Source organism: Jaculus jaculus, chromosome 15 (assembly GCF_020740685.1).
Source record: "Jaculus jaculus isolate mJacJac1 chromosome 15, mJacJac1.mat.Y.cur, whole genome shotgun sequence".
NCBI classification, from domain to species: Eukaryota; Metazoa; Chordata; class Mammalia; order Rodentia; family Dipodidae; genus Jaculus; species Jaculus jaculus.
The window spans coordinates 21,397,646-21,419,712 of NC_059116.1; the positions used below are offsets into that span (position 1 = coordinate 21,397,646).

General features: G+C 43.5%; 2 protein-coding genes and 2 non-coding genes across 5 annotated transcripts in view; 2 read left to right on the top strand and 2 right to left on the bottom strand.

Annotated features, from left to right (window-relative positions):
- Positions 1–13,733, top strand: part of Thoc1 (THO complex 1) — a 45,794-nt gene extending 32,061 nt beyond the window's left edge. The window contains exons 12-21 of the mRNA XM_045134710.1: positions 3,227–3,327; positions 4,743–4,809; positions 5,006–5,056; positions 5,146–5,216; positions 6,211–6,306; positions 7,001–7,066; positions 9,522–9,605; positions 12,167–12,314; positions 12,718–12,793; positions 13,438–13,733. Coding sequence (XP_044990645.1) covers positions 3,227–3,327; positions 4,743–4,809; positions 5,006–5,056; positions 5,146–5,216; positions 6,211–6,306; positions 7,001–7,066; positions 9,522–9,605; positions 12,167–12,314; positions 12,718–12,793; positions 13,438–13,733 — 1,056 coding nt within the window. The remainder of the gene's footprint in view (positions 1–3,226; positions 3,328–4,742; positions 4,810–5,005; positions 5,057–5,145; positions 5,217–6,210; positions 6,307–7,000; positions 7,067–9,521; positions 9,606–12,166; positions 12,315–12,717; positions 12,794–13,437) is intronic.
- On the bottom strand, positions 2,624–2,728 carry LOC123455192. Its single transcript, XR_006633743.1, has one exon. It is a non-coding gene; the product is annotated as a U6 spliceosomal RNA (small nuclear RNA).
- A 2,089-nt stretch (positions 13,734–15,822) lies between the features above and the next one.
- Positions 15,823–22,067, bottom strand: part of Usp14 (ubiquitin specific peptidase 14) — a 31,321-nt gene continuing 25,076 nt past the window's right edge. Inside the window, exons 13-17 of one of the 2 annotated variants that reach the window (XM_045134712.1) lie at positions 20,913–21,041; positions 19,431–19,491; positions 18,334–18,441; positions 16,344–16,521; positions 15,823–16,084 (exon numbers count right to left, since the gene is read on the bottom strand). In XM_045134712.1, coding sequence (XP_044990647.1) covers positions 16,370–16,521; positions 18,334–18,441; positions 19,431–19,491; positions 20,913–21,041 — 450 coding nt within the window. In that variant the 3' untranslated portion in view covers positions 15,823–16,084; positions 16,344–16,369. Of the gene's footprint in view, positions 16,522–18,333; positions 18,442–19,430; positions 19,492–20,912; positions 21,042–22,067 lie in introns of both variants that reach the window. The other variant, XM_045134711.1, reaches the window with a different exon arrangement.
- LOC123455211 lies at positions 19,191–19,319 on the top strand. The gene has a single exon (XR_006633757.1). It is a non-coding gene; the product is annotated as a small nucleolar RNA SNORA33 (small nucleolar RNA).

Genomic DNA, 22,067 nt, shown 5'->3' on the forward strand with positions numbered 1-22,067 from the left:
CTGGTGGGCCCTGTCAGTGAGCTAGCCGGTGCAGGAGAACGGGCTCTGAGAGGAAAGTCAGTGTTTTGTCTAGGAAGCTTGACCAGATGTCAGTTGATCATTTCAGTAGAGGTAGGTAGTAGATTTAAGTATATGAATCTGGAAGTTTGGAGCAAGATGAAGGCTTAGGAGTCACCAGTATTTGAGCAGCAAGTGAAACTGTATATGAAACCAACCAGGGAGGAGAATGTGTATTGGAAAGGCCAAAGAAAGCCAGCATTTCGTGAAGACGACAGGGGAGAGACGATTGAGCAGTGGCCAGAGTGTGGAAGGACCTGTGTGTGAATGTGGGAAGCCAAGCTTGTCACATAGGCTGAAGCCATAAAGAGAGTTGGAGTTAAAAACAGCTTATCACTGAAGTGGGATGGTGAGTAAGAAAGCCAGAGAGCAGCTTGAGGGGCAAAGCTGAAACTGTGTGTCCTGGTGACACTTGATCACTAGGGAGATTGGGCTGTTTGGGTGAAAGGACTTCCTTTAGCCATGACTGCCGCAATGAGGAAACAGGTCTGGGTGCTGCTGATTTGTAAGGGGAAGGGAGCAAAAAAATTAAATGGTTTCCCATTTAAGGAATTTTTCTCCTCGTTGAAAGCAAGTAGACATTGAGGAGCATGAAGAACATTAAGAAATTCTTTTCTTTTGCTGTGGAGGATGGTAGAAATGGTCAAAGGGCATTAGGGAAGATTGCTGATTAGAGACAAGGTTGTTTCCTTGGGGACAAGCAGAGACTGGTGTCATTGTTCAGCCCTGTGGTTTCGTGCACGTTCTCAAAGTTCCACTTCCGGTTGGCGTAGAGAAGGCAGTTAGAGTTGGTTACTGCAGGTGGTCCTAGGCGCACAGGCATGACAGGCTGTGGCCTGAGGGTTGAGGAGGTGGGTGAGAAAATAGAGAAGGACCTTAGCATCTGCGCACAGTGCAGTTCACAGCCAGACTTGGCCCATTCCGTGATACTTTGTTTTGTTACTGCATTTTAAATGTTTGTGTAAGTTTTCATGACACCTTAGCAAGGCTAAAGTAGAGTTGTAATGGAAGCATCATGAGAATGCAGATAGGCAGAAAATAGACAGCGCAAAGGACTGGATGTCTCAGCGAGATGCAGTGTTCGCTGTACTGGAAATAGCTAAGCACGAGACCATGGAGGCTTAGGAGGTTGCAGTGAGACAGATTAAATGACTGAGTGATCACCAGGTCTCCTTTGTGACCATGCAGAAAGTAGACAAAGGGACACGTGCCATCAGCGGGGCCGAGGTCCTGTGTGAGGAGTCAAGTCACTCAGAATGCAGAGGAAAGAAAACTGCTGCTGCGCCATTCACATGTGGGATGAAGAGTCAACAGAACAGCACGGCTGGAGAGACGGCGCCACAGTTAAGGCGCTCGCCTGCGAAGCCTAACGACCTAGGTTTGATTCCCCAGTACCCATGTAAGGCCAGATGCACAAAGTGGCGTATGCATCTGGACTTCATTTGCAGTGGCTACAGGCTCTGGTGTACCCACTGTCTGTCTGTCTCTCCTCATTCTCTGCTTGCAAATAAATATTTTAAAAGTGTGTAAAAAAGAAGAAATAGCAGAACATAGGTATTCCTAAGGGTAAGGGAAAGCTTACAGAAGGCCAGCTGTGTTTTTTAAAAAGAAGAATAAAAGTAACCATGCAGCTTGCGGATACCCAAGCCAGCAGTGTGGAAGAGGCTACTGGAGAGTGACTCCCTCACTAGAGCACGGCAGCATAGACCAGGCGATGCTTAGCCAGCAGAACTTGTCTCTAGGGCTTCCCGGGACCATATCGGTTATTCAGCTGGAAGGCAGCGTCCCATTCTGGATTGAGGTCAGGTTTATAAGTAGTCTCGGCTTTCCCTCAGCTCTGTGCAGATAGTGACTTCCTTCTTCCCCGGCGGTCTTTGATGTACTAGAACCAGCTCAGTGTCAACCTGTCGGAGAGCTTCCTCATCGATGACTGTCACGTCCGCGTGGGCTGTACTGTGTTCTGTGATACTACAAGTATAATGTGACTTTCTCTAAGTTGTAAAGGACAAAAGCCCATTTGTGTTGCTGTCTCGTTTCCGCTCGCTCCTTGAGCTGTCTGTGGTGCCCTTGCCGTTCTGCTGCTTCCTGCCCTGACTCTGCTTCAGCCGCCTGCTCTGTGTAACTCCGTACCGACAGCCTCCCGACATACAGACCGTATACAGATCATAATCCTCCTCCCCACCCACATCCCCTCTCTGCTGAATCCCTTCCTCTTTCCAACTAGTCTCTCCTCTATGTTGATGTCATCATTTCCTCTCCTCCTGTGCAGCTCTGGCATAGGTAGCATCAGCCACTGTGAGGTCTTGAGTATCTGGGCCACTTGTGTCTGCCAGACAGTATTGTAAGCACTCTTCCTCTTTCTTAGGCTCTTACATTCTCTCTGCCACCTCTTCTGCAATGGGTCCCAAGCCTCGGAGAGTGTGATAGAGATGTCTTACTTAGTGCTGAACATTCCAGTGGCCACTGTCATCTGAAAAGAGAAGCTTCTCTAAGCAAAAGTGAGGGTAGCATTAACATATGGGCATAGATAGAGGGCAGTGTGGTGAGCAGACAACAGCAGTAGTTTAAAAATACGGAACACTTAACTAATTTGCGTGTCTGTCCTGTGCGCAGGAGTCATACTAATCTTCCCTAGCCTTCCAATTTTAGTACGTGTGCCGCTGAAGTGAACATGTCACTTTTTTTATTTATTTGCAAGCAGAGAGAGATAGAAAAGAGACAAAGAGAGTGAGTGTGCCAGGGCCTGTAACCACTGTGGATGAACTCCAGATGCATGTGCCACTGTGTGCATCTGGCTTTACGTGGGTAGTGAGGAATTGAACTTGAGTTGTTAGCCTTTGTAGGCAAACGCCTTAACTGCTGAGCCATCTCTCCAAACCCCATTTTTCTTTGTATGTGGGAAAATGTTATTGCATTTCTACCTTAAGCTGCCCTGATGTCCAGCCAAAGTAAAAACATTTTATTCACCAGCGTGACTATCAGGTGCTATAAAATGATCAGAAGTCTAAAATGGAACCTTTGCTGTTGTCTTTGGGTTTGAGTTCACTGTGAACAGTTTCTGTTTTGTATTTGAATGCAAATCTTTCACTTCTATAGTTGCACAACCTATTCCTTGAGTCAGTCCTTGATTTTAATGTGTTATTTCATCATGTGCTTGTTTTTCGAGTAGTTGATGGATTTACAGCTGAGTGACAGTAACTTTCGAAGACACATCCTGTTGCAGTATCTAATTTTATTCCAGTACCTCAAGGGGCAGGTCAAATTCAAAAGGTAAGTTATTGTTCATAGTAAAGGATTTACCAACAGTGGCAATTAACGGGTCTTGCTTGTAGCATTTGATACATTTTGTGCCTTAAGCACTTGTACTATAGCAGACATAGAGCCAGTTGTGAGCTTTTCACTTTGTTTTAAAAGAAAGTAACATCTGTGGCTGCTGATGCGTCTCATGCTGAGCCCAGGCCTCTTCAGGACTTCTTGCTTCTGTTGATGTGTGGAGGTCTCTTTCCTAGACCTCCATCACTCTTCTCATCTCACTCAGACTCCCAAGGTGGTTTGCAAAAAGCCAGTGAGACTTGTCTCAAAGGTACAGGGCTGTCTAGGACATGAGAACTAAAACCTCTTCAGGATCTCTCGTGCCTGGTGACACCCTTACACCCCTTGCTCCCCGTGTCCTCTTGTCCTGACCGTGGCTGGCGTGAGCCCCTGCTGCGCTGCTCGCGGTGCGGTGCGAGCTGCTCACGGGACACCAGCCTGCTGCCCGCCGCGTCATCACCGGCTAGCGTCAGCGCGCTCACTGCAAAGTGGTAATTGTAAGGTCCACCTGGAAGCCACTTAAAAACGTTATTTCTGGGCTGGAGAGATGGCTTAGCAATTAGGCGCCTGCCTGTGAAGCCTAAGGACCCCGGTTCAAGGCTTGATTCCCCAGGTCCCACGTTAGCCAGATGCACAAGGGGGCGCACGTATCTGGAGCTCGTTTGCAGAACCTGGAGGCCCTGGTGTGCCCATTCTCTCCCTCCCCCCCCCCCGTCACTCTCAAATAAATAAATTTTAAAAAATTTATTTAAAAAAATGTTATTTCTTACTCTTCTGTTTTAGAGGTTAGATGTAGTGAAGTAGAAAGATCAAGGACTTTGGAGTCATGCGTAGGTTTGAATATGAGCTTTGTGGGTCTTTGGCAAAGCAAGTCATTGAGATTCAGAGTGGTTCGTAGAGGGCTAGGTTGTATGGGCACATGACATCCTCTCAGTACTGTGTGGATGGCTGGAGAACACTGGGAGGAAGATCATGGGAGCTGTGAACAGTGTGAATGTGCCCATAGCCTTTTGATGGGGTTAGGATTTTTCATTGTATTTTGAATGAGTTTTAAAGGATAAAATGTGCCTATCTGAATATATGCAGTGTATGGGACTAAATTAAGAGTGTCTCAGGTTTTCATCTCACATTCAGCTGTGTATTGCTGTTTGTAATCAGATCAGTTAGTCGAATGTTAATTTGCCCTTCAACACCTTCATTCTTCAGTGGTGGCTCCAAGGACGAAGTGAAAGACCCCGGCAGCCTCTCATTTGCGCTGGTTCTTTGACATAGTATAGTCAACATGTGTGGCGCATGCCTTGTATTGAAGACCATACATAAACCTTAACATACTCTGCTGTAACTCACGTGTGCATTTGCTCTTTCCTTCGTAGTTCAAACTATGTTTTAACTGATGAACAATCACTGTGGATTGAAGATACTACAAAATCAGTCTATCAAGTAAGTCCAACATGCAACAAACCCATGATTGAAAAAATGGAAATTTAGAATTTTCTTTGTTTCAGCCCCAAATAGGAAAATAAGGATAAAGTTAAGCTCAGGTACAAGAACACAAACACTTCTTGTTCTCTGCCTGCAAACCACTCCTATGAGGCAGGAAGTTGTTGAGAGCTTAGTGTGTTCTTTCTAATCACAGCTACTATCTGAAAACCCCCCCGACGGAGAAAGATTTTCAAAGATGGTAGAGGTATGTCTCTGATGTCTATATGCTATCTTTAGCACCAAATAGAAATTTCAAACTCTTTTATGTCAAGCTAATTTCTTTGTTTATCCTAGCATATATTAAACACTGAAGAAAACTGGAACTCTTGGAAAAATGAAGGCTGCCCAAGCTTTGTGAAAGAAAGGTATATACCCATCACAAGAATAATAAGAGAAAGGGGGAGTAGCTGAGGAGGTCCTACTGCTTTTGAGGGGCAGTGGGCAGTTATTGGTGCTAAAGGAGCACATTTTCTTCGGTAGTGGAGCCACTGTCAAGTTGCCCAAAGAAGCTTCCCGACCATGCTTATTAAGCGTCACTCATTAAACTGAGGGAGTCACAGGGCTGGAGAGATGGCTTAGCGGTTAAGCGCTTGCCTGTGAAGCCTAAGGACCCCGGTTCGAGGCTCGGTTCCCCAGGTCCCACGTTAGCCAGATGCACAAGGGGGCGCACGCGTCTGGAGTTTGTTAGCAGAGGCTGGAAGCCCTGGCGCGCCCATTCTTTCCCTCTATCTGTCTTTCTCTCTGTCTCTGTCACTCTCAAATAAATAAATAAAAATGAACAACAACAACAAAAAAATTAAACTGAGGGAGTCACAAAACTAAGAGACTGAGCAAAGTACAAGAGGAACTAGTTGGGAGGGGCCACAGGAAGGTACTGGGGTATGTCCAAGGAACATTATAAACAGATATGAAATTATCCAAAAAAATAAACGTTGGCCTAGCAGACATGATAAGCTCTGGGTTCAATTACCAGCACCTTGTAAAATCTGGTGTGGGGCTGGAGAGGTGGCTTAGCAGTTAAGGCGCTTGCCCGTGAAGTCTAAGGACCCAGGTTCAGTTTCCCCCAGAACCCATGTAAGCCAGATGTGCATGGTGGCGCATCCATCTGGAGTTCATTTGCAGTGGCTAGAGGCCCTGACATGCCCCACACCCTCTCCATAAGTTAAAAGAATTTAGAAAACAGTAATTAGTCTCTTGGGCTTTATGGGTACTCAGGATTAAACCCAGAACCTTGTGTATGTTAGGTGAGCATTTTGCCATTGATATACTCCCCAAAGCCTAAATTTTCTTTTACACTAAAGTCTTCCATTTTTCTTGCCCACTTTCATTTCTAAAACCATGTATGCATTTTCATCCCAGAGCATCAGATACCAAGCCCACAAGAGTGATGCGGAAGAGAGCAGCCCCAGAGGACTTTCTAGGCAAAGGACCCAACAAGAAAATTCTGATGGGAAAGTATGTTGTCTTCGTATGTTACTTGTATTTTCTGAAAATGTTAATGCGCAATGGTATTTTTTATATTGTAGACAGTAGGACTGTTTAGGACAACACAGCTCACTGGTAACTGTACAAAGTACTTGGTCCTTTTACTGTCCAGTTGACTATTCATTGCTTTTTATGTAGGTGAATATTTCCTGGAAAACATGATTATAAGATTGTCATTAAATCTATGCTTATGTTGGGGGTGTTGGAGAGATGGCTCAACTTTAAGACACTTGCTTACAAAGCCTCATGGCCTTGGTTCAGTTCCCCAGTACCCACATAACACCAGATGCACATACTGGCACATGTATTGAATTTGTTTGTAGTGGCAGGAGGCCCTAGCACACCCATTCTCTCTGTCTCTACTAGCAAATAAATTAATTTTTAAAAATATTTAAAAGCCAGGAATGGTGGTGCACACCTTTAATGCCAGCACCCATGAAGCCAAGGCAGGAAGATTGCTGAGTTTGAGTTAGCTTGGGGACTTCCAGGTCAGCCTGAGTTAGAGTGAGATCCTGCCTTGGAAAAATAAACGTGTGCTTATATAGAAGTACAAGTCATACTGTCACCATCCAAAACTCCACTGTTAACATGGCTTTGTTTCTGTGTGCTTTTAAAAGCTTATGAGAATGGTATTCACATCAAGTTACATCTGTCTGTTCTGCAGTGAGGAGTTAACAAGGCTTTGGAACCTCTGCCCTGATAACATGGAAGCCTGTAAATCAGAAACAAGGCAAGTACACACTTTCCAAATGAAGACTCACTGCATGGTCTGAGCTTAGAAGAAATTTAAAAGTTGGTTTTAGTTGGCAAAATATAATTTCCTGCCTTAATATACCTAGAAATGCTGATAAAATAATTATAAGGATCACAAGAAAGTAAAGATTCACAAAAAATGTGGGAATTAGACACAAGCAGAGGAAAACTGGCTTGATGAAGCTGGGGCAGTGCAGATGATTCTTGAGTGGTAACAGTCAGAAACAAGTAGGACCCCTAGGCGTGAAGAAGTGGTGAGTAGTTTCTCCTAAGAAAAGCTGAGAAGGGCCAGGCGTGGTGGTGCACGCCTTTAATCCCAGCACTCAGGAGGCAGAAGTAGGAGGATCACCATGTGTTTGAAGCCACCCTGAGACTACATAGTGAATTCCAGGTCAGCCTGAGCTAGAATAAAACCCCACCTAAAAAACAAAACAAACAAACAAAAAAAAACAGCTGAGAAGGAAAGAGGAGGTGGGGGCATACACCATACTTCCTAGACAGGAAATCAGGACGCTTGTATATTCTACCGAAGTAGAAGGGAACGGCATCTCTTGAGAAACTATGACCAGCCTGCTCTTTTGCATTCTTTTTTTTAAAAAATTTTTTTTAATTTTATTTATTTATTTATTTATTTGAGAGTGACAGACACAGAGAGAAAGACAGAGAGAGGGAGAGAAAGAGAATGGGTACACCAAGGCTTCCAGCCTCTGCAAACGAACTCCAGATGCGTGCGCCCCCTTGTGCATCTGGCTAACGTGGCACCTGGGGAACCGAGCCTCAAACCGGGGTCCTTAGGCTTCACAGGCAAGCGCTTAACCGCTAAGCCATCTCTCCAGCCCTCTTTTGCTTTCTTGTAGTTGGCATTCATACTGCCGGCAGCATAAAAGAACCCCTAGGCCAACAGAGTGAGTCAAAGGCCATACTGTCAAGTCAAGGTATCTCACAGAGAAAGATAGGTTTGTCATCTACATTTACAAACATTCAAGAAAGCAAGCTAGGGCTGGAAAGATGGCTTAGCGGTTAAGGCTCTTGCCTGCAAAGCCAAGGGACCCAGGTTTAATTCCCAGGACCATGTAAGCCAGATACACATGGTGATGCATGTGTTGAGTTTATTTAAAAAAAAAAAAATTTAAAAAGAAAGCTTTCTACTATGAGTTAAAGAAAGAAAAAAACCAAGCCAGGCATGGTAGTGCATGCCTTTAATCCCAGCACTCAGGAAGCCAGCCTGGGCTCGAGTGAGGCCCTACTTCAAAAATCCCCAGCCCCCCTTTCAAGAAAGAAAAAGAAATGGGGAAAAAAATCCAGTAAAAGTTGTAAAATATATTTCAGGTAATTAAAGCAAAGAAAGAGAAACTGAAAACAAAGGAAAGTAACCCTATTAAGAAAAGTCAGTGAGTGGGGTGGCTCGTGCTTGTGACCCCAACACTTGGGAGGCTAAGGCAGCAGGACTGTCATGAACTGAGGCTAGCCTGGGCTATCGCATGAACCCCCCTACCTCAACAAAAGGGGGGTGGGGTAGGGGGAACTTGGAAAAGTAAAAATGAGAAAATATAAGCAGGAACAATCAGTAAACATATAATAAATGTGTGGTGGGAGAAAGACCAGAGACTGGGAGAGCAGCTCATGGTGAAAAGAGGCATGAAGTCTTGGGATCGGGATCCGTAGTCCTCAGGGAGGGGCAGTGAACTCTCCGTGCGTGTAAGAAGTCTTCACATCCACTGTGTCCCAGAAAAGCCAAAAGGTTAAGATATCTGTGATCCAAAATGAACTAAAAGTTAAAGTCTCAGATGTGTTAGTCTTAATTCGAGTATTCAGAACACTGTAAGTGATGGGTAGGACACAGTGTGGGAATTTCGTGAAGGTAAGAGCTCCTGAGCCCGGGGCTCCGAAGAGCAGCCTGCTCTTCTTAGTGTGGTACAGCGTTTACTTGTAGTGCGCAGCGGATGATGCGTCGTTTTCACACAGTGCCTGCTTCATTGCCCCCTTTCAGAGCTTAGCTTTAAGCTGGGCGTTGCGGTGCACACCTTTAATCCCAGCACTTGGGAGGCAGAGATAGGTGCATCACCATGAGTTTGAGGCCACCCTGAGACTACATAGTGAATTCCAGGTCAGTCTGAGCTAGAGTGAGACCCTACCTCGAAAAACCAAAAAAAAAAAAAGTTTAGCTTTAAGTCTTCTAGCTCCTTAAAATATTCTAAAAGATAGCCAGGCATGGTGGTGCACACCTTTAATTCCAGCACTTTGGAGTCAGAGTATTGCTGTGAGTTTGAGGCCATCCTGAGACTACATAGTGAATTCCAAAAACCAAAAGAAAAAAATTCTGAAGACTACTTCAGCTTATTTCTAGCTACAACTAACACATGGGTGCCACTAAGAATCTTTATTGTCACTATTTAATACATGAGCCTCACTAGTTTCCTTGGAATGCCCAGGGAATACATGCCAACTTTGGAGGAGTTCTTTGAAGAAGCCATTGAACAAGCAGACCCTGAAAACATGGTTGAAAATGAATATAAGTAAGTAATGTTTCTCAAGAGCTGATTTTCTTTCCCTTTGATTTGGTTTTTTTGTTTGTTTTGTTTTAGGAATTGTATGTATACTAGAAAGTTCACCAAGGGGAGCAGTAAGCTCTGTAGTCATTGTCTTTCATACGCCAAGTTCACGCTACTGCAGCATCTGCTTTCAGTGGTTATTCCTGTTGGCTGTCAAACATGACCTGGAATTGCCTGTTTTGAAATACAAGAAACCCCACTTCTCATCCCTGTTCCCTCCACTGTCACATCTGCTGTCTTGTCGTCTTCTAAGTAGGGTCTCCTCTCAGGCGTGCCTTCCTCACTCCCTCAGTCAGGACCTCCTCTGGGCGCTCAGCAGCCTCTCATCGTCTCTTGCTGGATTGTTTTCTCTGCTGGCCTCGGTGGAGCGTCTGCGACTCTCATCCTTTCACCCCCTTCCCATCTCCTGCGCCGGCCGTGCTGCTTTGCATCTGCTGTTTCTCCAAGTTCTGGAACAACTTTAAAAAGACTCAGACTCGCCCTTTTTAGTTCCTAGAATGTCTCAGGTGATGCCAGCCTCATAGTTTTTGATGGGCATTATAGAGTTGGAATTTAAAGTCAGGTGATGGACTAAGGAAATGGCTGAGTGGGTAAAGTGCTTGCTGAGCAAGCGTGAGGAGCAGAGTTCAGATCCCCAGCACCCATGAAAAGACCAGATGTGGCACCTGCAATGTCAGCACTGAGGAGTAGACGGGATTCCTTAGGTTCAGAGAGACCCTGATTGACAAATGAATGTGGGGAACCACTGAGGACACTTGACATGTCAACCTGTGGCCTCCTCACAGGCACATGTATGTCACAGACACACCTGCCACATGCGCAGCAAAGGCCAGGCCTCCCGTCAGGTGAAGGTGGACAGGACTTTGTTCCTCTCCTCGTTTGCATAAGTAGTCACACCAACCAGGGTTACTTCTACCCACGTATAACATGTAGCTAGCCCTCAATATTCATAGCTAGTTTGACCCTGTGAATTTTAGTTTCCTCTTAGCTAGTATGTGGTAAATTTTTCATGCACCAGACAGTGATCTTTCCAATAATGCCTAAGAGCCAGGCATAGCGACACCTGCCCAGGATCCCTGCCAGGAGGATCAAGCTGAGGCCAGAGTGCACAACACTGAGTTTTGAGGACGGCCTGCAGTGTGTAGACCCTGTTGATGAAATTATTAAGTAAGATATACACAGGTCCTGACACATGCTTACAATCTTGTTAGTACTATTCCACACTTTCCAGGCCCTTTTACCCCTGGTCTGCTCACATCTACCTTTCCAACAATTTCTTTCCTCTTCCCTCTGCTTATACAATGCCAGACAGTTCTCATAAAGACCATCTCACTTACCTGAACCTTGTCTTCTTGCCCACTTACGTGGGTTTCCAGGGCTCTCACTTTAGGTCTTTTTATCTGTAGCATTCCCAAGGTATCTCGCATCACTTGGCAAACTCCAGAACTGTTGTTTTTCTCATCCTTACCACTGCCTGACACTGCTCTCTACCTCGTGTCTGTGTGCTGACCATTCCACGTTGTGCCAGATCACTGGCACGCAGCCCTGCTCTTCTGTTCGGGATGTGTGCCATCTCCATGGCTCCATGCAGACTTGTCCACGGAGTGAACGTGAATTCCTCCTTGTTTCACAGGAGGATCATCCTCGAAGTGGTGGTTCTGTATGACTGGTTTAAGATAGGATAGATCTGTAGCAAATAAAATGTTTCTATTCAACTGACAGGAAATTTTCAGAGTGTGTAAAACTATCAAATGTCTCAAATAGTTATCAGAAGGTGGCAGAACTTTACAGTATGTATAAATTGTCTAAGGAACTGACAGGATGGGGGAGATTTCCAAACCCTCCTAACAGGACTGTGTGTGCTTCCTGCAACAGTCTATTCTGCAAAAACTTACCTTTCGTAGTCTTCAGGTGTTGGAGCAGTTCATGAATCTCTGATGTCACTGCTTAGAATTCAGTTTTTTCCAAATTTGAAATATTTGCATACACCTTAGTAATTGAGCATTTTAAGGCAATGCTACTTTTATATTTTTAAGCATTTCAGATTTTAGAATTAGGATTGCTCTCAATTCATACTAGTTATATTAACACAGTGAACTATTCTAGAACATATCTGTAAGGAGACATGGCAAGTATAAACATCAGCTCACTGAGCTTAAGTACCCACCATGGGTTTATTTTTATTGTGAAATGCCAATGGATGTTTCCTGTGTGTCATGTGCATACTCTAGCCAGGACTGGACGCATACTCATTGGCTTAGTAAAATAAGATGGATATAAACTTCCAAAATTGGTTTGTTGCACTCAATCCTGCCTCTTCAGATTGTCAGTTTCTGCTGCTTATTATGTAGGCAGCACATGGAGGGTCCTTTAGGAACAGGGTTAATTAAAGTACGAATAGTGCTTTGACCTGTTATGCCTTTGAGTGCAAAGTTTCATGTGGCAGAATTGTATTCTGTGGAATATACAGAAAGGGAAAATAAAATAGGAAACTAAAATTCCAAGACAGATATCTCTTGTTGTAGAACTGTCAACAATTCAAATTACGGGTGGAGAGCCCTGAGACTGTTAGCACGGCGAAGCCCTCATTTCTTCCAGCCAACCAACCAGCAGTTCAAGAGCTTGCCCGAGTATCTTGAAAACATGGTGATAAAGCTAGCCAAGGAGTTACCGGTAAGTGACGTACTTCACTTTGTCCACTCTCCTTCATTAACATTAACTGCTGTAAAATTGCTGCCACTGTCTCAACAGAACTGAGTGTTAAGTATGTGAAAAATGGGGAATTGCATCTGTACTTACAGGAAAAACAAGAACTGACAGTGCAGCATGTAAATACAAGTTTCATACCGGTTGAGTCAATTACTGTCCACTGGGTCCTCGGACAGTTTCTCCTGTTTGCCTTTTTCAAGCTGGGGCTGAGGACCAGCAGCGGGGGCCGGGCACAGGGATAGGCGGGATTGGAGCCTCGGCGCTGGGGATCTTACAAATCTTATATAACCACATCTAAACAGAAGCATCTCCAATTATCTTACGTCACAAGCTGGCTGACTTTGAAACATTTCTTTCTCATCTGTAGCCTCCTTCTGAAGAAATAAAAACAGGTGAGGATGAAGATGAGGAAGATAATGATGCCTTACTAAAGGAAAATGAAAGTAAGAATTGAATTTTCTTGACTTATTTTACCTGTGTACATTATTGAATCTGACTACTTTTCAGCTTTCTACCTTAGAAAGTTCTACTTTTGACTTAATTATCAAATAAATAAATATTATGCAGCGCAGATACGTGCTTTGAGGCAGCACTGCAGCCGCTGGCTGGCGGGAGTGGGGTTAGTCAGCCTTCAAGGACGTCAGGGCAGCAGCTTTAGCCTCGGGTGTTGAGAGTATCAAAAGGAAATGTCTTAAAGTAAAGCTAAGGGCTGGAGAGGTGGCTCAGCAGTTAAGGCACTTGCCTGCAGAGCCGACTGACCTGGGCTCAGTTCCAGTGTACCCACATAAAGCCAGATGCACAAATGCTAGTAAGTAAAGGAGGGCTGGGGAGCTGACTCACTGGTTAAAAGTGCTTGCAAAGCCTGATGGTCCAGGTTTAGTTTCCCCAGGCAAGACACAGTAGTAGTACACGATTTTGACATTCATTTTCATGGATAGCATGTGTACACACATAATTTAATGTTAAAGAAAAAAAAATATGGACAACAAAGCTTAATTACTAAGGTGATTAATAGCTGAGTGGCCCCTTTACTACGCAGTTCTGGGTATACTTAGGAGTGTGTGTGACTTCTGTCTCTATTGTCTAGGTCCTGATGTTCGACGAGATAAACCTGTAACAGGGGAACAAATAGAGGTATTTGCCAACAAGCTGGGTGGACAATGGAAGATTCTGGCTCCCTACTTGGAAATGAAAGACTCTGAAATTAGGCAGATTGAATGTGACAGTGAAGATGTGAGGATGCGGGCTAAGCAGCTCCTTGTTGCCTGGCAAGATCAAGAAGGAGCCCATGCCACCCCTGATAATCTCATCAGCGCGCTACACAAGTCTGGATTAAGTGACCTTGCAGAAAGTCTAACTCATGACAATGAGACAAATAGTTAGCATCTTTCTTTCTTTTCTTTTCTTTTCTTTTTTTTTATTAAAACTGTGATAAGATTTTGTTACCAAGCAGCATTTGATAAGAGGTCCACTGGTTTTGGTAAACAATAAACATTTTTATAACAATTGTTTGTACAGTTGGCTGGTGCTCCAAGAACAAGAGGACACACATTGGCTGAAACCTCAGGGTTATCAGAAGAATGGAGGGTGGGTGCAGAAAATGACCAAAATGAAGTGACCTCCAGATCACAAGCAATATTTTTGTTAAGTAAATATAGGTAGAATGAAGTTAAAAAGTACTCTTTATGAGTATGGTACATTCTCATACCAAATTAGTTTCCTGCATGCTGTTTAACAGTTAGAAAAGTGATTCTGAAATCCCAGGATGACCCCTCTGAAAACTCACAAGACTCTTCTGTTCCAACTCAAGCTGTAAAGCAAAGGATCTGCAAACAGGCCTGTTACGTAACCTCCATGCCCTGCACACGCCTAGCGTCTATGGCACTTGTCACTATAGTAGCAAGAGTTGCAACAGACAGCAGACACGGCCTACAAAGCCTTAAAGATTTACCGTCTGACCCTGTAGATGGGTGCACACCTCTCCAACCTTAGAAGAAATGGAGTCCAAGACCTCACTCTTCATGAGAATCATAGACCTCTCCAGTTCCATGACCCCAGGAATGACTGTCAAGGTCGAAGGGGGTGTGGAGGCACCCTATGCACAGCAGAGTGTATATAGGTAGCACTGGCGAAAGATGAGGCTCATCTCTTGTTCCTGTTCCCACATGTCCCTGAAGGTCACTAGCAGACCAGTGCACACGCTCTTGCTTAGGCAGCACTGAACCAGCACACCTCTGTGTTCAAAGGGCCTCAGCATTTGTGGCACAGCAAGTAAGGCACATTCAGGAATCGTGGTTTTCTTTAAGAGTTTGTTTGGTTTGTTTGCCTATTTTCCCTTCTCAAAGACCTGCCATGCAATTCGGCTGGATTCTAAACCAGCCTAATTAGTTTTTAAAACAACACTGGTATAAATCCAATCTTTGGAATAATGCTTTTTTAAAATCTAAGTTTCTTGTATCAAGGAAATACAGTTTTTAAAATTCTAACACATCCTATACAAGGCTTTACACACTGTTCTAAACCTACCTCATCTTAGTAGCTTTAGCATCCAGCAGGTCACAGAAACTAGCTGCTAAGTAAATCCCCCGAAACTGCTCTCAGCGAAGGAGGAGGCAGTGACAGTCACAGGCACAATGAACAACACACTACAACCCCCCATGTAAAGAGCACTGACTGCATATAGTTTCCTTCCACCACCTCTTAACTGGCAAAGGAATATCCCTGAAGAGTTTAGTTTATGCTAGTACTCCTAGTGTTAGATTACAGAGTTGAGGGAAAATGGTCATTATATAGGAAATCTTGTTACCAATGTTGTGCTTTGGAGAGCATCAAAACATAAGCAAAGGTATGTTGTCATGATAATTCCCAAACTTTATTATAAATATCCAACTCAAAATCAGATCAATTAGCTAATAGTCTATTTTTTCCTTAGCAAACAAGGGCCCTGAAATCTTGAAAGATTTACAAGTGACTAATGAAAATAGAAATGTAAGAAATTGATCTTATTTAATCATCTCATACTCTTGGTATTTTATACCACAACTTAAAAAAATACTAAATTTTAAGATGGACATTAATTAAGACTGGGAATAAGAATAGAAATAAACATGAGCCAAGGAATGAATCTAATTGATGACAGCAAATAGCATAAAAAGAAATCCATTACTTTTAGAGCTTTCTATCTTTTTAAATTTATATAGGCAGGCTACACATAGTTGAATTTTAAGTGGATGCTGAAAGCACGGGTATTAGCCATCTGCAGAACTGTAATCTTCAGCCAACCTCTAACACTAGAAAGACAAAAGGTTGAAAGCTATTAACCCCTCTTTTTTGTTTATTAAATATCCCATTTTCTAAAAATAAGCAACCAGAGCTTGTCAATATTTTTTAAGGTTCATTACTACAAAACCAATGTAAAGTTCAAGTACAAACCATAGTACATCAGAGACACAATAATGAGTGTATAATCAAGTGAACTCTTACTGATCACAATTTATTTGAGTCATGAGGAGCTGGCAGCAGTCAGGCTGCACAAACACTTGATTGCACCCATGCTTCCATGGGATGGGACAGCAGCGCTGAGTCACACAATGAGAGCAACGCTTCCTTTCCACCTTCCCAGACACATCGTCAGGTCAGGCAAAGGATGGGCAGCTACTGGATGGTGATGTTAGCCATGCAAGAACAACAAACAGGTCACAGGTGTGTAGTAAACATTGTTGCTGAATCTTGGGCTAAAAAGGCAAGGAAAAAATGATCACAGAAGATAAGTGATTGAAAAGCATTTCAATTAGGAATCCAAGAAATAAGCTTTTAAAGAATGTCTTCCAGCTGCCGTGTCTACAAAGGCAGCGCACCAAACGTACTTTTCTGGAATTTTTAGGGTGATGCACATGTGGTCTGATTCTGCTTTCTTGTGTTCCACTGAAAACAGCCTTCCTTTTATAAGCTCTGGATTATAGAAATGATCAACAAATAACATTTATTTCACACCTAAGCATAAATAGCTGAATTGACGATTACTGTTCACTTTCTTCTTCCAGGATCTCAACTCTGCGAGGCCCATAGAGTAAAACATAAGCAATGTGCCAGTCTCCTCCACCAGAGAGTCGCAGGATGTCTTCTGGTGTTACAATGCTGACCTTGTCGTCGTCAAACTTGATCCATTCATCTAAACAACAGAATTAGACTATCATACACACTGCAGAGTTTCACTGCCAGAAAGACAGTAACTTGATGTGGAGTGATAGCTCTCCAAGGACCATGCAGGTCAAGACCATTTCAAGGGTTCCATGATATCAACACTACATAACATCAAAAAAGTACACTGTCTGCTTTCCCACCCTCATTCTCGTAAGTGAACTGTGTACTTTTCAGAGGCTACATAATGTGTGATGATGCAAGCTTGAAAACGAATACTAAGGGCTGGAGAGGTGGCTTAGCAGTTAAAAGTGTTTGCCTGCAAAGCCAAAGGACCTCAGTTCAATTCCCCAGGACCCACATAAGCCAGATGCACAAGGAGGCACACATGTCTGGAATTGGTTTGCAGTGGCTGGAGGCTCTGGTGTGCCCATTCTCTCTTTTTGCCTCTTTTCTCTCTCAAATAAATAAAAATTCTGAAAACACTAAAGATATAGTTCATTTACAGAGCACGTGCCCAGCATGTACAAAACCTCTGATTCAATCCCCAGTACTACACATACATATGAGAATCCAGAGAATCTGTAAAGCCAGACAGTAAAACAGTAAGCAAAAATACAACTCAATGCCTCTTCACGCCTTTTATTCTAGAACATGTCATTTTAGGGGCTGAAGAGATGATGGCTCAGCAGTTAAACACACTTCATTGTAAAGCCTGAAAGTCTGACAGCCGGGGTTCAATTCCCCAGTACCCATGTGAAGCGAGATGCATAAAGTAGGGATGCACCAGGAGTACATTTGCAGTGGCAGGAGGCCTAACAGACCTATCTTCTTTATCTGCCTCTTTCACTGTACTCACTCTCAAAAGAAAATGTCTGGGTAACTGAGAGCTCAGGTACTCAAATGGCAAATACTTTACCATAATCCTGAGCTATCTCCCTAGCCCTATGATAGTGGTTAAGGTGGCTAGCCTGAAAAGACAGAGGACCCAGGTTTGATTCCCCACAACCCACAAAAGCCAGATGCACACACTTGTGGAGTTTTTGTTTGTTCGTTCATTTGTTTGCAGCAGCAAAAGGCCCTGGCGCACCCATTCTATCTGGACCCCTCTCTCAAATTTAAAAAAAAAAAAAATTAATGCCATTTTGAAAATTTTTTTTCAGAGAAAGATAATTGAGGTGCAAGGAGGGTCTCAGCCACTGCAGTCAAGCCCCAGATGCTTGCACCATCTCTTGGTCATGTGCAACCTTGCGCTTGCCTCACCTTTATGCATCTGGTTCACATGGGATCTGAAGAGTTGAACATGGGTCCTTAGGCTTTGCATGCAAGAGCCTTAACTGCTAAGCCAGCTCTCCAGCCTTCATTTGAAAAACTTTTTGGGCTGGAGAGATGGCTTAGCGGTTAAGCGCTTGCCTGTGAAGCCTAAGGACCCCGGTTCGAGGCTTGGTTCCCCAGGTCCCACGTTAGCCAGATGCACAAGGGGGCGCACGTGTCTGGAGTTCGTCTGCAGAGGCTGGAAGCCCTGGCGCGCCCATTCTCTCTCTCTCCCTCTATCTGTCTTTCTGTCTCTGTCGCTCTCAAATAAATAAATATTAAAAAAAAAAAAAGAGTCGACATTCTTAAAAAAAAAAAAAACTTTTTATTAATATGTAATGGGTTTACTGTTAAATTTAAATCAAGTTTCTAAACTCAATTGAAAATACTGTAAATACAATATAAAGCTCTTAGAAGGCTGAATGAGCACCTTTTGGAACATTCAGAAGTTCTGAAACAAAAGCAATCAGCCCTAGGAAATTTACAGAAATAAGGTAGTATTTAAAACTGAAAAACCAGTAGACTCTACCTTGTTTCCTTTTCACCCATGATACGTAATGACCTGAAGAGCTAGATCTTCCCTGGTGCGTTAACACTGCTTGTAAGTCATAGTATCCACAATTGTTGGAGCCAATATCTAAAGAGAAGTGCAGCAATTAGTACCAGACATGTGCTTTCTCAGGCAAAGTAACAGTCAAGGAAAACTCTCCAGAGAAATACTGCTTTATTAAAATCCATCCAGATACCACTGTCCAGAGTTAAGACTTTATGGATGACATATTAAGAAGTATGTCCCTGAGCTGAAGGGATGGCTTAGCAGTTAAGGCGTTTGCCTGCAAAGCCAAAGGACCTGGGTTCAATTCCCCAGGACCCACATAAGCCAGATAACACAAGGGGGCACAAGTGTCTGTTCATTTGCAGTGGCTAGAAGCCCTGGCGCGCCCATTCTCTCCCTCTCTCTTTCTCTATCAAATAAATAATAAAATAAAAGACGTATGTCCCTAAACCAGATGTGGTGGCGCACACCTTTAGTCCCAGCACTCGGGAGGCAGAGGCAGGAAGATCACCATGAGTTCAAGACCACCCTAAGAGTACATAGTGAATTCCAGGTCGGCCTGCACTAGAGTGAAACCCTACCTTGAAAAAACAAAAAAAAAAAAAAAAAAAAAAAAAGAAGTATGTCCCCCAGGACTGTACACTAAAAACAGTGACTACCACATGTCATGTGAATTTAATCCAGGAAGAACTACTGGCTTACACTTGTTAATCCCAGCACTAAAGAGGCTGAGATGGGGAGATTGCCAGCCTTGGCTACATAATGAGTTCCAGGCCAGCCTGTGCTATAGACAGAGACCTGGTCTTAAAAAAAATAAAAAATAAAAAAAAAAGCCAGTCAATTAATCTGCTTCTCTGAATGTTTCTGCAGAAATTTAGAAACAGCTGGCAATAGTGATGCCATTTTATGAGCCTTAACGACAACTGAAGTCATTACAATCCCTCAAAATGACTATAATATAATGAATGGTGAAGTGTTTTCATAAGACTTAGATTAATGTGGTGTAGGGCAGGCAGTTTGACCTTAACACATACACACAAAGTAAGTACTCAAGTGAAACTTTTACTTACCATCAGCAAATGAGAAGGGCTCATACTTAACTTCTTTGGGGGGACTACTTTTCTTGTCATTCTAAGGGGAGGAAAGTTTAAGTCACCACATTGGAAACAGATGTGTATCCTTGTTCGTGTTGAGCACTCAACTACCCAGACACTTACCGCCCACAAAGCACTGCAACATGAGGGTATGCTCTGCAAATTCAACGATGTAACTACAGTTAACATAAAAACTGCAAAGCCAAAGGTCCTCAACTTTTAATAATACACAGCACTGCTTGCCACAGCACGCTGACATGACGTCCCCTCTGGATGTGGGGACAGCATCAAGTCACTCAAGTGAGAACACACCAGTGGAGCCGGCAGTGTAGCTAACTGTCAATAGGGAAGCCAAGGAAAACCCAATTCCATAGTTCTGCCAAAATATTCATTATGGCCAGGCATGGTGGCACACACCTTTAATCCCAGCACTTGGGAGGTAGAGGTAGGTAGGAGGTTCACCATGAGTTCGAGGTCACCCTGAGACAATATAGTGAATTCCAAGTCTATGCTGTGGCAACACTACCTCAAAAAAACATGTCACGTTGACTGACTGTATCTACTAAGCCAGGCACCTCCCATTTTAGCTCAAATGAAGTATTTATTGAGCAAAGTCTACACTAAAAGTGTGATATACTACATTAAGAGAGACCTTCACTGCCTCAAGTCTTAATGGTTAAGGCAAAGCCAAAGGACCTGGGTTTGATTCCCCAGGATCCACGTAAGCCAGATGTACAAGGTGGTGCATGCATCTGGAGTTCATTTACAGTGGCTGGAAGCTCTGGCGTGCCCATTTTCTCTCTCTGCCTCTTTCCCTCTCTCAAATAAATAAAAATATTTTTTTTAAGATTTAAATACACGGAATAAAATATAAATTGAAACTCGGGCACAGTGAAGCAACTACAGGAAAAAAAAAATGTGTAGCACTAAATGCACACAGTAAGTGAGAGGGAAATTCTGAATTAATGGTCTCAGGTACCACCTCTAGGATGTAACAATGGTGGCGCACGCCTTTAGCCCCAGCACTTGGCAGGCAGATGTAGGAGAATTACTGTGAGTTTGAGGACAGCCAGGGACAAAGAGTAAGTTCCAGGTCAGCCTGGGCTAGTGTGAAACCCTACCTCGGAAAACAAAACAAGAGGAGAGGAGAATGTAACAAAGAAAAACCCACCCAAAGCAAGTCAAAAAATGGGAAATAAATACTGCTCCCAAAATCAAAATAACAGAAAATAAAGAAAAATTGACAAAATAGTGCCAGTTCTTCGAAAAGATAACTAGCCATCTCCAAGCAAGGCACTGGGACAGAGACTCGTGACCGCGCACTGGGAGAGGACTGAAACGGGGACCGCGCGCCCGACTGAGCCGCACCAGGCTCTAGCAGAGGCACGCGGAGTAACCCGGAGCACACTGGCGAGGATCAAAACTGCCAACAGTAGAAAATCAGCAATGAGAACCTACTGCATTTGGCTGCTGGTTCACTTTTTTATCTTCTAGGTCCTTAAATTTTGACCGAAAAGAGACCATTTTCTCTTGAAGTTCTGGTGTACATAGTTCATATACATCCAACATAAGAGGAAATTTAACATCCTGTGTAACAAATAAAAAAAAGTGTGAAGTGACTGAAAGACTTTAAAGTATCTACAATACTTTCAAATAATGCTTTTAATTTAAATAGAGTTGAAAATAAAATCTATGAGAACTCATGTGAAAGACTACAGTTAAAAATCTCTTCTGACTATAAAATATGTGAAGACCCAAGTGGAAGACTACAGTTAAAAACCTCGCCAGACTATCACCTACCAATGATTGGCCTCTTTCTGAAGGGAACAACTTTTCAAGATCTTTTCCATGAAACACTCTAGCCCATAAAACTGACCACAGAGGAGGTAACCAAATTTGAATGCCAGAAGCAGCAATTCAGAAATTAGGCTAGGTGCTGTGAAAGTAATGGATTCCCAATACTGGCATCAACTTGCTGTCACTTGTTAAATGTGAAACACAATTTTACTTACAAACAACACTGATACAGTTTGGTGACTTATATTTAAAGTAAATACCAGTAGATACCTAAGCTCTGCTTAACCTTCTCAGGTAACTATTAGAAAATGCACTCATGAGGGCTGGAGAGATGGCTCAGCAGTTAAGGTGTTTGCCTGCAAAGCCAAAGGACCTCGGTTCCATTCCCTAGTTCCATTCCCACATAAGCCAGATGCACAAGGTGGCGCATGCATCTGGAGTTTGTTTGCAGTGGCTGGAGGCCCTGGCATACCCATTCATTCTCTCACTCTCTCTCCCTCTTTCTCTCTGACTCTCTCAAATAAATAAATAAAAAGAAAATGCACTCATGATGTACCCAAAAAGCAGGAATTCTGCAGCCCAACATAGTCCAATCCTGAGGCTGGCTCCTCAAAGAACCAGCACTGAGGTACTCTCTTGAGGCACCAGGAATTTAACTACTGCCCCCTGAAGGAGAAGAGCCTCAGCCCCGGAGTATAGCACAGGGTGCCTCACTGCCTTCAGGGTCACTTCTACCCAAGCCACCAAGGAAGTGTCTCTGAAGGGACCAGCCTAACAGAAGATAAACTTCTGGGCAGTGCAAGAGCTACATAGGAT